The 17,283-nt window shown below is 37.5% G+C and overlaps 1 protein-coding gene across 1 annotated transcript in view; it reads left to right on the top strand.

Annotated features, from left to right (window-relative positions):
• Nucleotides 1–17,012, top strand: part of LOC133523861 (GTP-binding protein Rhes) — a 101,087-nt gene extending 84,075 nt beyond the window's left edge. The window contains exons 4-5 of the mRNA XM_061859611.1: nt 12,140–12,320; nt 12,683–17,012. Coding sequence (XP_061715595.1) covers nt 12,140–12,320; nt 12,683–13,133 — 632 coding nt within the window. The 3' untranslated portion in view covers nt 13,134–17,012. The remainder of the gene's footprint in view (nt 1–12,139; nt 12,321–12,682) is intronic.
• Nucleotides 17,013–17,283: the final 271 nt, after the last annotated feature.

The following is a 17,283-nucleotide window of genomic DNA, read 5'->3' as shown; positions in this document are numbered from 1 at the left end:
TTTTTAGTATTCTAGACTCCTTTGCCAGATTAGCGACAAAAAGCTGGCATTTTCTTAACGGTAAATGGGAATGAGATCTAAAGTGTATTAGATTAAAGTGTATGTATTTACATAAACTTTAATCTAACACCGATGGATGGATGGATGCGATGGAGATAACACCGGTCCTTACCGTTCATGGGAAATATGTTTAGCGAACAAAGAAAATTATTAAGATACAAAATTATTTCTTAACAATGACCAAGTATACATTTTTAAACGATACTTAGTCACGAATTTTAAATTGGCAACATTGTAAAAAAATAAAACGACGAAATACTTTTATGATGATGTCGAAAATCTCAAAATAACTTTGCGGTTTCCAGAAGTGTCGGGTTCGCGAGTCGGTGACGCTATTTATTTAACATTTCTGTTAAAGTTAAGAACCCGGTGAGTATTTGGCATGATAACGTTTGATAACTGAGCGGTGAATTCAACGGTATAGATGTAATACAGATTTCTGCCGATTATTAAGGTAGCTGCCATACGGCACGTTACGTTCCCGTTCCCGACAAAGTAGACCTACGGCCCGATTCTAACTTTAAGATACGTCAAATATTAGGTCTAGATACGATATGGATCGGATATAAAAGTGACGTTTTTGTTTGAAGAAACGTTACTTTTGACACTGACATCCATCCGATCCGTATCGTATCTAAAGTTCGAATCGGAACGCTAGTTTTTTGACGAATGCCCGTATTGACGCGCGCTGATTGCCGACTGGGGACGTACCCAGACTGGGGACTGGGGGTTAATCACGTACCCAGTAAAAAATAATTTTAATATGTTCGAGTTTCACCGGAGGTTTATAATCTACTACTTGGTTTACTGTTGGCAACCTAAGCCTATTACGTATTGCGATGAAATCAGATAATGGCAGCTGTCGTTGTTTTTGTACTACTTATAAAATAAAGATTCTTTAAAGTTGAAAGTGAAAAAAAAAGTCTTTGGGCCGATTTTTTTTGACGCATTTTTTATTCGTTATTCGCAGATTTTGATAAAATTTGGCTTGAAGAACTCTTCATTCTGTGCAATTGTACATTCGGAACAAATACGAAATTCAAATTTAGAAAAAAATGTATGTAATTTTTCGTCAAGTTCTGAAAATACCATACCTATGTTTTTGTAACATTAGGAGCCATCGACTGCCATTTTACCCTCGTCTTCCTCAAATATCTTTTTATTTACGTAAATAAATAGACGTAAACCACGTTAATTACGAATCAGCCTTTATGACATTGACTATATTGAGGTCGGTTCTAATTCAACAATATGTTATGGTTCTAAACTGGTTTTGATACAACCTTGGCGATCGTCGTGCTGATTGGCATGATGGTATCTCACGCACGACGTTCACTTCATTTAGCATGGACGGTTTTTAAGGTCGTGCCAAATAAGTGATAAGCCGTAACTAATTGTTAAATCTGTATCAGCTCCTGGTTCACTGTTGGCAATCTTATCCTATAATTATATTACGTTTTACGATGAAATCAGTCAAGGAAAGCTGTCTTTGTTTTTGTACCTACTAGACATAAAATAACTATTCTTTAAAAATAATGTATAACAAAATACGGTAGTATCTTCATGAATAGTGATTAGTGAGCTATGTCTAGTAGCTATATTAGGCGCCATTGACTGTCATTTTACCCTCGCCTTGCTCAGATATCTCGTTATTTACGTAGTTATCCCGTTTTACGGTGCCATGAAGTTAGCATAATTACACACTAGCGAATAACGACGTCCTCAATAAGCCTTAACGAAGATGACGCAACGTGGACGCTTTCCATTTAATCAGCCTATACGACCTTGAGCCCCATTCCGATTTAATAACCTGTTTTGATCTTTTTTTCACACGATCTTGAAGATCGCTTACTCTGATTGGTGCATGTGAAAAGAAGTGAAAGTGGCGTGAGGTGCGCGCCAATCACAAAGAAGATAGTCAAGGTCGTATCAAAAGCCACCAGCCACTTCCAGCTAGTACCAGTGCACAACCATAACAAGTTGTTAAGTCTGAATCGGCCACTTTATGGCTGTTTGTTTGAGATATTTTGTAATGTGTAAGGCGGTTATTACACTGATAACTTGATGTCAGTGTGATAACCGTCTAAATGAGTTCAACGCGTATCGGTAACAAATGTCGAAAATTTATGAATCATGGCTAGTTAAGCGGGTCGTATGGCTTCGAAACTGGTGTTTGTAGACTCAAACTCTGACTCATACGGTCACGGACTTTATTTGTTATGATAATTGATTTGTGCATGATAATTATCCTAAATTAATAGCTTTATTATTTTATGGATGACTTTTACGCTATTAGACGTAAAAGAATAGCATCTGCTACTCGTAAAGCGCGTACGAGGCAGAAGCAACAGCCTTCCGAGGACTTTTACTGAAAGCTTAATATAATAATTATATAATAAATCATTTATTTCGAGTAAGCTACACTCATATCTTGGTTAATAAAAAAATATTCGAGATTGGTATTATACTTAAATCTAGGAATATTTCTACATCTATAAACTACACGTTTTTCTTATCAGCTGAGTACGGCACATGTAGCCGACTGCAGCGTAGCTTAGAGTGCCGCCTCACATTTAAATTTTAAGTTTATTTCGTAAGTACTAACATATGGTGTAAGTTTTTCTAGTTTACTATCAAAAATATGGATCGCCTAGTCTGAATTAAATGATTTAATTATTTAAATTTCTCGGTGTTTACACATTATTAACTCATAGAAACCAGACTTAATCGAAGGTAAACTTAATAAGCGATTAGGTCCCGTTTCTATGAGTTAATCATTTATTTATTTCATTTTTATTTTATATTTTTGGTTGTATAATACTTACGCTATGAAATGTCTGAAGTAAACCTTTTCTATTAAAGCCCAATAATAGTACAATTAAGTCAAAGACGGGAGACGGTAGCTCACTGAACAAAGCCGACTTGCGTCTTTGATTAAGTTCGTATCTCACACAAGGCGATAAATAAATCATATTTTCATTTACGCCATTAGAGAGAAGTGAGAAATCCGAGCAAAGATGTGCGGGAAATAAATTCAGATACGTGTACTTGAACTGGCGATGCATGTGAGCATGCCGCAGTGAAAGTGGTGTGCCAGTATTTTAAATTTGTAACAAACGATATCAACTTTGTAACGATAGTGCTCAATTATGAAATACGCTGATTTTCTGTAAAGTTGTGCATAAAAAAAACTTCGAGGTAGCTAACATTCAATAAGGAACAAAATTCTGAAACTTCATAGGTGGAATTATTTTTATGAATACTAATATGTATAAAAATGACAATTTATTTAGCTAAGAGCGTTAGCATAATTATTTTCAAAGTTAAATTCACCATAAAGTTGACTCAGTGTGCTACCCCGATCCAATGTTGCCCTAACGACCCTATTAATATAAATAATTATATCCAAATATGCCAGTTTTAACAAAATCATAGAACTCAGCACACTACAATCAAAACGCTGGTACAATTATGTATCTGTAACGTGTGTACATGTTCCCGAGTTTGCTGTGATGGCTTCCTATCAGCAGAATGTCAGAGCCAACGTCCTTTCCCGGGCCTTGAGCCATTAGTGCTGTGAGCGTGCTCGGAATACAAAAATACGGTATAATCGACGATGTAGCCCTACCACGCATAACAGACGTAACAGCCGATGAGAAATTCGATCAATTGATACCGTATTCTTACGCAATAAATACCAAATCCAAACTGGTTTTTCCGTAGCCGTTACTGCGTTACTGCTAGTGAGGCAGACGGGCTGCATGTGCCTTCTAAGGAAAACGGATCCTTCACGATTGTCCGCAGTCAACGGAAGTCACAAAATTAACCTGGAACGTCCAATGAGCTAAAAAATTTATTGTTGAACTGATTTTGCTATTAACGAGTAACTGGGAATTGTTGAAGAAATCATTAACTGGCCCTGTTAGAAGAATATTTTCCATAACTCACACTTTTTCATGCTACCTTACAAACCAGGGCTCATCTAAAAGGAATGAAACTTTAAAGATAAAGAGAAAGTTTATTTTTCAAATAGGCATATTACAATGCGCTTATGAAAGTCAAATAAAGCTACGCCGTCTCTAACCCTAAACCTCTGACCCGATAAAATTTAAATGCAATACTTCCAGTAACACTTGATATCGTTCCGATTTTCTTCACACTGAATGATTGAAATTCGTTCAATAGGAAATTGAATAGGTATTGGACACAGTGGCATCGTTCTACAGTCGTTATCGAATTGAATCAATATGTTGTTATAATATTTGTGAAGCAGTATAAAGTGAACAGGTCGACGAACCTTCCGCTCGAGCGCCCCGAGCTGCGACAAACCGCATCAAAGTGCAGCCTGTTTAGCTCGCCGCCACCTGCATACAAACACGACATCTTTGCTTTAATGACAATTAATCATTTGATTTTACTTGCTATAGGTGAACTATTATCTATGATCGCTTATTGAGTATAGGTATGTGAAATGAATGAATATGTGAAAAAAAAAGCGGCCAAGTGCGAGTCGGACTCCGTACCATTTATGACGTATTAAAAAAACTACTTACTAGATCTGGTTCAAACCAATTTCCGGTGGCAGTTGGCATGGTAATGTATATCATATATTTTTTTTAGATTTTTCATTCTATTATTTTAGAAGTTACAGGGGGGGGACACACTTTTTTTCACTTTGGAAGTGTCTCTCGCGCAAACTATTCAGTTTAGAAAAAAATGATATTAGAATCCTAAATATCATTTTTGAAGACCTATCCCTAGATACCCCACACGTATGGGTCTGATGAAAAAATTTTTTATTTTAAATTTTATGACGTATTGAAAAAAAAACTACTCACTAGATCCCGTTCAAACCAATTTTCGGTGGAAGTTTGCATGACAATGTATATCATATATTTTTTTTAGATTTTTCATTCTGTTATTTTAGAAGTTACGGGGGGGGGGGGGGGGGGGGGGGGGCAGATTTTTCCACTTTGGAAGTGTCTCTCGCGCAAACTATTCAGTTTAGAAAAAAAATGATATTAGAAACCTCTATATCATTTTTAAAGACCTATCCATAGATACCCCACACGTATGGGTTTGATGAAAAAAGATTTTTTGAGTTTCAGTTCTAAGTATGGGGAACCCCCAAAATTTATTGTTTTTTTTTTCTATTTTTGTGTAAACATCTTAATGCGGTTCATAGAATACATCTACTTACCAAGCTTGAACAGTACAGCTCTTATAGTTTCGGAAAAAAGTGTCTGTGACATAATCGGACAGACAGACGGACATGACGAATCTATAAGGGTTCCGTTTTTTGCCATTTGGCTACGGAACCCTAACAATCAATATGATACTTCGTAAATTTACGGTAAAAAAAATCGCATAAAAAACCCCCAACACAATGAAATTGATGACACGATTTTGATTCATTCATTTTATTTATTTATTCTTAAATAATACCACAAACATTGTGTCACAAATATGCCTACGAATCAGCGCTAGAAAGTCTGCTTTAAACGAATATTCAAATCGGTTTACCCGTTTAAGAGCTATAGTGCTACAGACAGAAAGACATTTTACAACACTATGAGACACATATCCCTCATTTTGCGTCGGGGTTTAAATATATCTCGTGCACCTTCAGAATAAATCATTTATAAAAGTTAGAATCACAAGTTCCTTGCACGTCTTTCCGCGACATGTGTACTTAAATCCTTTTGATCTCCTTGTTTTGCATGAAAACCTCTTTGTTTTAAATTTCTCTTCCATCTTGAGTGGCTCAATCTGTTACTATAATCCGGGTCATTAGGGCGGCGATCCCAACGAATGAGTAGAGGAGGTCATCTTGTGGCCGGCGAGTTCTGTTAACACGTGATAGCATCACTGGCATTAGTCCCACTAATGTGCATGTTTCAACACTTCAAACAAGCGAGGGTTGTTAGTGTTGATAAAGATTCCTTGGTGTTCTCATCTAAGAATTCTCGTGGACCTAATTGTTGCGCCATTTAGCCTATTTTAATTAGTACACTAATTTGGTTGTTCAATAGTAAACTTAAGTCATGGCTTGAAAGACTCTTAAAGTCCTAAAAACGCAGATTCTCGTGAAATTGAGTCATTATAATTTAGACTTTTGAATTTATGTAGATGTTATACGAAAATATAATCAAAAATAAATTAGGTACAGCATATACATAAATTAAAATAGTTGTCATGTTTTTCGTGCAGTCTGAATCTGAACGTCACCTTAATCTGGAAGCGATAAACATTTCAAGGCTGTCTGAAAAGTTAGGACATTCGCAGTTTCGCGCGGTCTGGAATCTCTAGAATTTCTAATTGCGTACTGTACCAACTGTACGGAAGGAGACACTTTGGAAGCAGGAGTTTCTTAATAGAGTTACGTACCTGGTAAACTTATATTTTAAACCCCAACTTTAACCTAGGTAGTGGTTACATCGAGTTTTGCCTTTGTAAAGTTCGATATTTGAAGAACCTTCCTTGAATCATGGTTATGCACATCTATGTACATTAAATCTTATTTGGGCACCCAATAAAATCCACTCAGAATCATATCAAGATCCTAAGGAACCAAAAGATCCGCATCTCGCTCGCACTAATATATTTATACCTAAGTACGAGCGCGACGCACTTTCGAGATCAATCTGTAAAAGTTGAATGCCATTCAAACATTATACACCGTTGGGTACTCAGATACAAATTAGGTACGTACCTATACACTACACTGCGGCCCGGTGAGGTAGGTAGGTAAACTCTATCTGTATCCGATCAACGAAAATAATATAACAGTTTATTATTTTTTCGTAATTTCCGTTTTTCGGCAAAGCAATCATCAGTAGATTTCTGTGAAATTTTTATTCCAACGGTAGGTCAGATTGGTTGCTGGGCGCCTTCCTAAGGCGTATAAAACAATGAAAAAAATAATTTTGGGTAAATCGTCTTTTACTGGCCACCTTTAAACACCTTATACTAAAATGGCTAAAATTAGAATTATAGTTATTAATATAAGCAATTTAAGTTAGCTAAATAACATTCGTAATGAAAATTTACATGGATTGTGTGAATATTTAACAGAATCTTTTTAGTATAAGGTATCCTTATTGGAAGGTGGTCACTGTGATTAGTAATAAGAATTTGACACAACTACGCGATGACCTTGTGAAGACAATAGTTTGTACCTACAGTAAAAAATAAGACGGGTGTCTCCTCCGACAAATCCAACTACAATACAAACCAATATCTCTGGCCACTATTTTTGCTAGCCTTGAACAGTGTACAAATCTGCATGATGCTCACTTTAGATTTCAATCAGGGCTATCTAGCTAGTAGGTATGTACATACAATTGGTAAAGTAAGCTTCAATAATAGCGGCTATATTTGAGTGAAGTGGGCTAGAGCAAACTAGTTTTCCTTTTCAATAATATGAACAATTTAATAAAGAGTATCCTTAAGATGTCCACAAATAGTTTCTTTTGGAAGGGCCAATAAAATCAGAGCGGAAGGTATAAATAGGAAACTGAAGCTTGTCCGAGCAAACTTCCCAACAAGCCAAATGGCTTACATAGCCCTTCGGAGTAGGGTGGCCAAGGCGGGATTTAAAGTCCGATGTTGTTTGTAGATCGAATTAGATTTAGATTTGTAGGCCGACAAGTTCAAGTGGGATTGAGCGGGACACGTATCTGTCGGATGCATCTGGAAAGATGGGCCAAAATATTTACCTAATCACCACAAATCACCCTAGGCGAAGGCAGGCCAGAAGGAGGTAGATACCCTGGAGTCATCTAGTGGGGACTTGTGAGTGTATGCACAAAGCCGTGATATGAGGGCCGAAACACAGGGGAGGCCTTTGTCTTGCAGTGGGACGCAATACAAGTTAAATCATGTTAACTAACTACTGCTAAATGTTTATGTGAATACCTATTGTATTTCTAAATTAGTAAAGTTGATTGAGTTGTTAAAAGTCGATGGTAGATCCGTAAAATCGATAATTTATGCATATTCGGAGTGCTTCAATATTTCAAAATTGTAGTTCATAATGATACTTATAAATGATGAATTCGACATTTCAATGACATTCAAGCTAATTGTACCGATATCAGACAGCGAATGTACATGATATCAGACTGACTTCGAACTGATGGCATTCGAATATGGTGCATTTCAGTCGTACTTACCAGCATATGTTTTAGCCCGGGCGAGACGCACTATAACTAAATAATATGATTAAAATATCATTATAAGGTCGGTGTACGTTCGAATTAGCCTGATCGACATTGAAAAATATTGATTGGTTAAATAGTTTTATAAGGTTAAGTTCTTTGCAATGTATGAAAAAACTGAACTTGCAATCCATGAAATCAGAGCTTAATTAATACTCTACAAAACATATACCAAATTGTTGTTCAGTCATTTACTTTGTTATGTTACCTTCTTCGCACTGCCCAATTTGAATTCTTCAGCTAAAGAACTTATTTCTGTGCTTTATTGCATCGATCAACTTTAGCCTTTCCGAGTTTTAAAGGAATAGTCCAAGACGTGTCCCTACACCGTCCACTGTATGGCTACCGTAGTCAGGTGTCCCTCGGGACAGCCGGGACCCTTCCGCGCCGGCAGATCCGATTATACTCGTAAGCGACAGAAATAAAATTATACACAAAAATTCCTGACGTGTTGTCATTGGCTTCGGTGTACTATTTGTACTGACCATTACTGTTTAAATCATTCACTGTTCTAATTGAGTAGGGTAAACATGACCTAAATCGTACTCTATTACTGTAAGTTGTCGCTATCGGAAACAGAAGGAAAAACGAATTTAACCAATTTCAAAGACCGAAGTGATCCCCTAAGTGCTTCGTGAACAAAATTTTTTACGGAGCACTAAAAATGCGATCTTTATTGATAATCTGATTTATGACATGTTATGCCCTGTTGTATAGCACATCTTATCAGTCGTTTTTAAACAGAAAAGCATCAACTTGTATGCTTTATTTGTGTACTTGTTTGGTTTAGTGAAAGTCAACGTTGTCACAAGATTTTTAACAATGTCGAAAATTTAGTATCAGAGCGTCTTTAAAGTCCTGGTTAAAGAAGGATTATCTCCCGCTCAAATCAAAGATCGTTTAGGTGGCGTGTCCGGCGAGTAAATAAACTGGGTAAACTAGTTTCGATTTGGTCAGGACGCTCTCGAAGACCTGGGGTATAATGGAAGACCATTGGAGGAACCCACTCTTGAAAATACCTATCAACAGCGTCTAACAGGAAGTGTTAAGTGGTGGCGACATGGCTCCCAGTGACTACTTTTTATTCCCAAACCTAAAGCCAGACTTGCGAAGAATTTTTTTTTTCAATGACGAAGACCTTAGGTAATTTTTAACACAAAAGGGTTCAAAGTACTTCTACAAAGGAATAGAGATGCTTATTCAAAGATGTCAAAAGTGCGTTGACATTAAAGGCGACTATGTTATACAAATAAATACCCCCCCCCCCCCCCCCCCCATACCTATGTTTTTTCTAACCCTTTTAAAAATGCACCATTCAAAGTTTTATGCTGCCAAACACGACTGCACTTGGTTAATGTACCATTATCTGTCCATTTACCTATCGCATATTAAAAAAAATATATGCATAAATGACACAGAGAATTTTCCAAACTTTCTCGAGAATCAATAATAAAGATAAACATTGTCTTCAAAAAAATTGTTTTTTTTTTGTTATTAAAAGCTTTTTTTACATTTTATCTTCTTTTGTTCGAAAACGAGGTCATTGACCTGTACTTTTTTTAATGTTAAATGATAGTACAGGATATAAGCTAAAAGTTGACATCAAAATGATAGCCCTAGTTAAAACATTTCACAAGTTACATGACTCCAGCCAGACAAAACCTTCTGTAATTAATTCATTTGTTCGTAAAAATATCCATTTATTCAATTTCAAACAAACTCCCGCCTTAATTTAGATCTAATTCTGCCGGAACCAAAAACTGACATTTTCAAAAAAGGACCATACTACCCGTCGATACAAACCTACAGCCATGTCCCCAGTATTATCAAATCAGTAGAAAACAACAATATATTTGAAAGAAAATGAAAGCAGCATTTATTAAAAAAACATATCATACTATAACCGAATTTATGGAAGAAAAAAGTTATAGCCATAGGTCATCACATAATAAACGTTTTAATCATCATAAATTGCTACACATATAATGAATACCACATAATGATTGCTACATAATAATTATAGAATGAATGTTTTCAATAAGTTTGTGTTACATGTATAGGTTATGTTAGTTATAAGTTTGTAAAAGCCACTATATTATGTTAAGTACCCTTGTAAGTTATTTAAATTATTTGTATTTGCTATACCCCATTAAGGGTCCATGTGATACCATAAGAAATGTGTTACAACTACCCAAAAATGTGCCATGGAAGCAAGAAATAAATGAATACTGAATACATCTAATGCAATCAAAAAATGTTTGCTTTTACCTTCTAAATAACAGCTAACACACAACTCTTAAATACTGAAATCAAATACAAAATGCTACTTTGAATTAGAGAACGTGGACGTTCTTTAATTAATACTGGAGTATATTCACACTTCACTGAACTCAACAAAAAATACTTTAATGTAAATACGAATGACGTTTTTGGCTGTTAAGGGATCGTAGCCAGCCAAGCTATTATTTAACTCAAAAGCCTCACAAACGTAATTGCATCAAGAAATCAGAATTTGGTTAAAAATGACCTCGAATTGGGGCAAACCGTTCCGTTTGCTAAGTCTATTAGTGCGGCGCGCTGAATTCTGATGGCCTGTGATTTGACTTCGCTTGCTGGTTTCGTAATGTTGTTGTTGATTGTTTCATCTAACATTCTGTTTTTTTTTTACACGTCATACTCATATGCCGTATGTATATTCAGCCGAAGTGAGCAGCGACGTGGGCAGGGAAGTGGACAGGACGAGTGTGTAACACGACACTTCTCATGCCACAGTCATTGCCACTCGCGCCGCGCACCGCTCCCTAAAAGAGCGATTTTTTGTGCGGAAGTCAAAGGACCGCCAGCGCGAGCGGTATCGGCAGTGTACAACATGTTTTCATTCTGCTCCATCTATCAGTACTCGCTGAGCGCTTGTAGGAAAAAGACGTCTGCCATTGTCGAAACTCGAAAGCGAAGTGAATGGTAGGGAAGTATGTAAACACACACTCGAGCTCAATCGTGCTACAGCAGTATTTAGGGAATATATACAGGGGCTGAATGTAAATGTAGTATAAGAAATTCGCATAGCGACATCTACCGTAACAATGCTCTATCATAACGGCACGGGAGTCCCAAGTTATATTGATATTGATCCGCAAACTTCTGTAAGCGATTCTACAACATCAATAATGAAAGAAAAAGGGAAAAATCGGAATACCGCTTCGGGCAAGACTCGAACTTCGATAGCTCAGTTGGTTACAGCGATCGATGTTATGTCAGGTCGCAAGTTCGAGTTTTGCCCGAAGCGGGGAATGTTTTTACTTTCCCTTTACTTATAAAAATCTAATGGCTAGTAAATATAGCCAATGTTTTATGTCCAAAATGTGATTCAGCACGAGATAAATTAATATATTTTGCAACTAATCTCATAAACCTTTTTAAAACTGGTTAAAGAGCTTCGCTATATTAAATTATTGTTCTCAGCTGAGATGCTTTTATGCATATTATGTAAGAATTATTGTAAACTAGAGTCCTTTGCGATGTAAATGCATTATAACCGGTAAAGTAAAGCCCCACGGCGAGCACTCGGATACTAAAGGAAGGATTTGACTCAGTTGGCTGTCCCTCCGGTCTTCATCCGGTGTCTTAGGTTCTAGTTTATTATCTTAAACTTATGTAACTATTGTACATGTGTCAAGCTTAGGGTTTGTATACGTTAGGATCTCTCCTCCCTCACATTTCAGGGGGTCTGATTCTTTGTCAGGATTTCGAGGGGAACTCGCGAGAGTCGTGGCTTTTTATCTGATAGACAAAAGCCAAATTACTATACACACAAGTACTATATCGCAAGCAAACTTAAACTTCAGTATTTGTTTTCCCAGGTGATCTGTTCGTGCTAGTCTTCGCTATGGATAGCCGGGAGTCCTTCGAGGAGGTCATCCGCCTGCGGGAACAGATCCTCGACACCAAGGCCAGCGCCATCAGTGGAGGCAGCCGCGGCCGGAGGCAGGTGCCGAGAGTGCCCATGGCCATCGCAGGCAACAAGTGCGACAGAGAGCTCAAGTGAGTGGGATACAAAGCGACATCTTACTGGCTGCAACGTACGTGGCGCGCAGCGCGCGATCCAACGCCGGAAAGATTCGGGTTAAGCCTACCGCCCCGCCCCCTCCCCGCTCGATCCCTTCAGCGCTTCAGTTTTTTAGAACGCGATTTTCAATAGTCGGGTTTTAGTTGTGAACTTGTTTTTAGGTCTTTGGTATAATACAAGTTAAAGTTACCTCCCAGGATCTGAATTCGAATGCGTTTCCGATTGTTTACAATACAATACTCTTTATTGCACACCTCACATAGCTTACAATAAATGTACAGAAACATAAACAAAGGCAATTATTTATATATTTGTTAAAATCCAGTTTTTTTTACAGGACTGTACAACCAGAAGAAGCAACCGCCTACTGCGCCACTCAAGACGGTTCTTGCGTCTTTGTGGAGACCTCCGCCAAGAAGAACTACCACGTCGACGACCTCTTCTACGAGCTGTTCGTCGTCGCCAACCTACCCCTAGAAATGGCCCCGAACCACCACAAACGAGTCAATACAACCTTTGGCAGCCCATGCACCTTACCTCCGACCAGCAGCCAAAGCAATAGAAGTAAGAAATGCACACTATCCATCAAAAGAAGGCTGTCGGATGCCTGCGGCGTTGTAGCCCCAAACGTGAGAAGACCGAGCATCCGGACGGACCTTATGATAATGAGAACCAAGACTTGTGCCAAAGGAGATAGTGACAGTGCCAGTGGGAGTCCGAAGCTGACCCTGAACCGGCTGGTGCGGTCTAGCGGACAGAGTGATAAGAGATCGTGCGCTATTCAGTGATATTTGTAATGTGTCACTTATTGTAGGTATGTTACAGATGTTGGATCGAGATATTTTGAGGCAACAAATGGCGAGTTAGTCAGGTCATCATATCAGTCTTCCGCAGACAGATAAATCAGAATCGAAATCAGATACACTTATTTGAAGTTAAAGCTCATATAAAATATTGATTCATAGAGGGATATTAATCTAAGATCAGTACCTTTATGTAAAAATTAAGACTGGCTCACTAAAGTTGCCCTAAAGAAGTGCTCACACTAACTTCTGTCGTTTTGGCACGTTATTTTAAGTAAACGGGATTTCATCGCGTCACTTAATATAATTATTTATTCCATTCTACGTTTCGGTCAACGTCAAGTTTTTGGTCACAAGAAGACTGGCAGAGAGTTTCAATATATTTAGCTTCGCGGTATTAACGCTATCCGCACTTGGTTTTGATTATTCACTTTTAAGCTAGGGTTGTCAATGTTGACATACAACACTCACTATATCTGATGATTTGAAGGTCAATATTATTTCACTCATCATTTTGCCAGTTTTCCAGCAAGAACGTTAGGTACTTTTCGTTCGAAACGTTAGGAGAAGTTAAACATAAGTAATGTACGCGATCAAGCCCTTTTTAGTTAAAATAAAATGATACTAGGAAATCACGGCCCACGAGGTTTCGTGCGAGCCAACTGCAATAGCCCGTACAAACCCCATTAGCTGAATAACCCCTTTATAAATTGATGAGAGGCAAATTGGCTCCGTGACACGGTACTGGTAATTTTCAATGCATTGACTTCGTGTTAACCCTTTCAATATTGCCTTGGACTTTCATTCTTTACGGTGGGAGCAGCATCAGTAAATACAGTAGCATTTATGTAGATCGTCAATTTCAAGGCTCATTTAGGCGATGCGGGTTTGCGGATGCGATCATAATGTAATCATACATTGAGGTATTTGATCGATCAATTAAATTGGCTGTATCTCAGTAATCGGCAATGTAAGTAAACTGCCACGCAAGTTTTAGCACCATCTGAGCCTTAACGTAAGCAAGAGCCTATCGTATGCAGCACGTAATCGTGAATGCACTAATGTTGATATCGTGCGGTGGCCGCGGGCGTCAGTTGATATCATTGGCGGTCAGTGGGTTTAGTGCTGTTAGTTCCCTACATCGAAAACTTTTTGTATGATCCCGAAGTTAATGCACTGAATTTATATAGCGCAGTAGCGAGCGCCAACGTTACGTCGAGCAGCAGCCATAGTGTTGACTAGACGCCGACGCTCGGGAGACGCTAGTGTGCGGTGGCTCTAAATGTCCAGGTAATTCTGTAAGCGATGCATCCGAGTTGGTACTAAGTATTGTTACGTATTATAAAGGTTTGTTAGGCTAATGACAGTGAATGCCTTGTTGCTTTAATGCCGTTGGATAATAATAGTAAGGTATGCGGCGGTGCGTGTTTATTGTTGTCGAGCTTGAAATGTGCTATACTGATGTCCAGAATTAAGGAGATTAACTGACTACAGTTTGAGAAAGTATTTTTGGCGCAGGTGGACCTATGTCAAATATAAATGTGACGGTATGGAGCCTAAATAAAAGTCGGAAATAATCTCTTCATATTCCTGGCACTACTTTAATGAAACGCGCCGGCAGTGGTTTTCATCAACATTGCCGGCCATTCATTGTGTCAATTTACTCTGTAATTCTGGATAAGAGATAAGAATTTGAGAGTTTTGGAACAAATTAAAGTTATCTGGTCAAAAGAGACCCTCAAAGGAGTGTGAATTTTAAAGGTTAATAGTATTTCTTCAAAAAGTGTACACGGTTTTTAAAAAGTTTGACTTACATGTAAAAACGCCGGGCACAGACGGGAATAAGTGCTTTCATATAAATGATTTCCATTTGTTCCCGCCTCATGTATGGCGGTGGTCACCAGGGAAAATACACCGTAAAAACACTGAAGATGTAAGCGTCCATGACATACGATAGCTGCCTACTGTCTGGCAAGGTGTGTGCTTATTTGCCACCCACATAGTAAGAAATTGTGTGCTCGGTATGCTAACAAGTCTCTTTTGCCTGTAACAACTAAAAATATTTAGTAAATATTATAAAATCTAAAACAATATGTAATGTTTATTCTACTTCTAATACAGACGGCCTGATTCGAACTTGAACATACTTACGTCAAATATGACGATATGATTGATATACGTTTTTGTTTGAAGAAACGACACGTTTGACCCTGACATATTCGATCTATATCGTATCTAGACCATATTTTCAAATATTTGTCGTATCTTAAAGTTCAAATCGAGCCGAGAATTATTTTTCTCTTCTGACTGTTCCATCCCATATCATATATAACTTTAGTAAAACTATTGTTATTATTTTTCTGACAAAATTTTAAATGATTGTTGAAATGGGACCAAATATCAATTGCGCTCATTTCTTTTAGACCTTTAAGAGGACTAATCTCTTTGATATATAAAGTTACATATGTGCGAGTTGCGGAAAGCTTCCAAAAAGTTCGAATATTTCTCGGAAATTTTAGGAAAAATTTCCAGGAAACTTTCATTTAGGAATTGGAAGTTTCCGGTTCCTATACAAAAATATTACCGTGCAAAATTTCGTAATTTTGGAAAGTTTCTGGAGGCACATCAGTATATAAATTGAATCTTCCTATATTTTTTGCTTATTTGTTCCTTCTATTCGGAGATCGAATCTCATTGTCTATGAATGTGTATGCTTTCTTTATTGACTTGTACCTAAATAAATAATCTACAAGCTTACTGTACTATTAAATTTGATTCATGTCACCTTGCAAAGGTATTTATCATTGTATTTATCTACAATATACCTTCATGTCTACATTCTACATTATAATCTTTTGTAACCACCTTTTACCTAATAGTTTAATGATAATAAACAATGTTTGTATCTGTTTGTTTTATTAAAAGGTCCCAAATATCACAAATGTTTATGATTAAATTATACAGAGTAGGTTAAATACGGAAACTAGCTTCAATAGAAGGTCGTTAAACATTTTTTTCGAGCAACGAAAACGCTGTGTTTAGTTTGCTATATTAAGTATATTACTGAATCGGAGTGCCTGACAGCGGTTTATTGGTGGTGGTTTGTGATAGTAAAAAAGAAAAATATCTGTCCCTAGTATAGAGCTACCTATCAATCAATCAATCAATTGACACCTTTTTAGTAAAAATCCGATCAGAATTACGGAGTTTTAATAAAAGACCTGAAACCAAAAAAATAAATAAAATTGAGAAACCCCTCTGTTTTGGAGCCGGCTAAAAGAAAGGTCAATGATATGTACTTACTGCTGTGACGCGACGACCCGAAGTGGATCTTAGCCTCCGACACCAAAGACCGCCATGCTTCTCTGTCCCAAGCCGTTTCTGTCCAGTCGACGGCGCCGAGTTCGCTAAGGTTCGGTAAAGGCATAGTCATAGTCCGGATGGGTAAAAGTCGTGCAGTCTGGAACTCTTACTCTGAAACACCAAATAGCCGAAGACCGTCTGGACGTCTAGGTACCGCTGGATAGACGAAGTGCAAAAAGGTAAATGATACTTCTCCAAAATAAGTTGATCCTTCAAGCGGTCTTGAACATCCCTTTTCATGTTGAGTGTCGAGATTGCGTGGGATCTGTACTCGTAAGTGATGTTTGATTAGGACTCCATTAAGCCCGGCTCACACTTAGAGGAGCTAAGCACTATTGTTTAGGTAGCCTTTTGTAGGTATTACATAAAATTCCAATCAATCTGTTTTATTTAGACTTACTTAGTAAATTATGTGTTATGTGTAGACAAAACATACAAACTAAAAGTTGAACAATTAAAATAGTATCACACTATTTTTTGTTCCCGTTTTGGTGCACGGAAAGCCAGCAGGGACGCGGCAGCCCCATCAGTGTCCGGAATATCGTCGGTGCGAATAAAAAAATCGCTATGTGTTTTTTTATGATTTTTTGATTATTTCATATTTTAATTCCTTTTTTAATTCCCCGTCGACCCATTAAACACTTTTTTTGATATCTTTGTTAGTTTAAAAAATAACTAATTCCGCTATGTGCTCGCAGAACAAAGTTAGGAAGAAAAAAGTAGCTATGTGGTATTTGGCACATAGCGAATTTAAATGCACTGTTTTTCGTCG

Source organism: Cydia pomonella, chromosome 12 (genome assembly GCF_033807575.1).
Source record: "Cydia pomonella isolate Wapato2018A chromosome 12, ilCydPomo1, whole genome shotgun sequence".
NCBI lineage: Eukaryota > Metazoa > Arthropoda > Insecta > Lepidoptera > Tortricidae > Cydia > Cydia pomonella.
The sequence above is the reverse complement of the archived record's forward strand: the minus strand, read 5'-3'. Positions and strand labels throughout refer to the sequence as shown.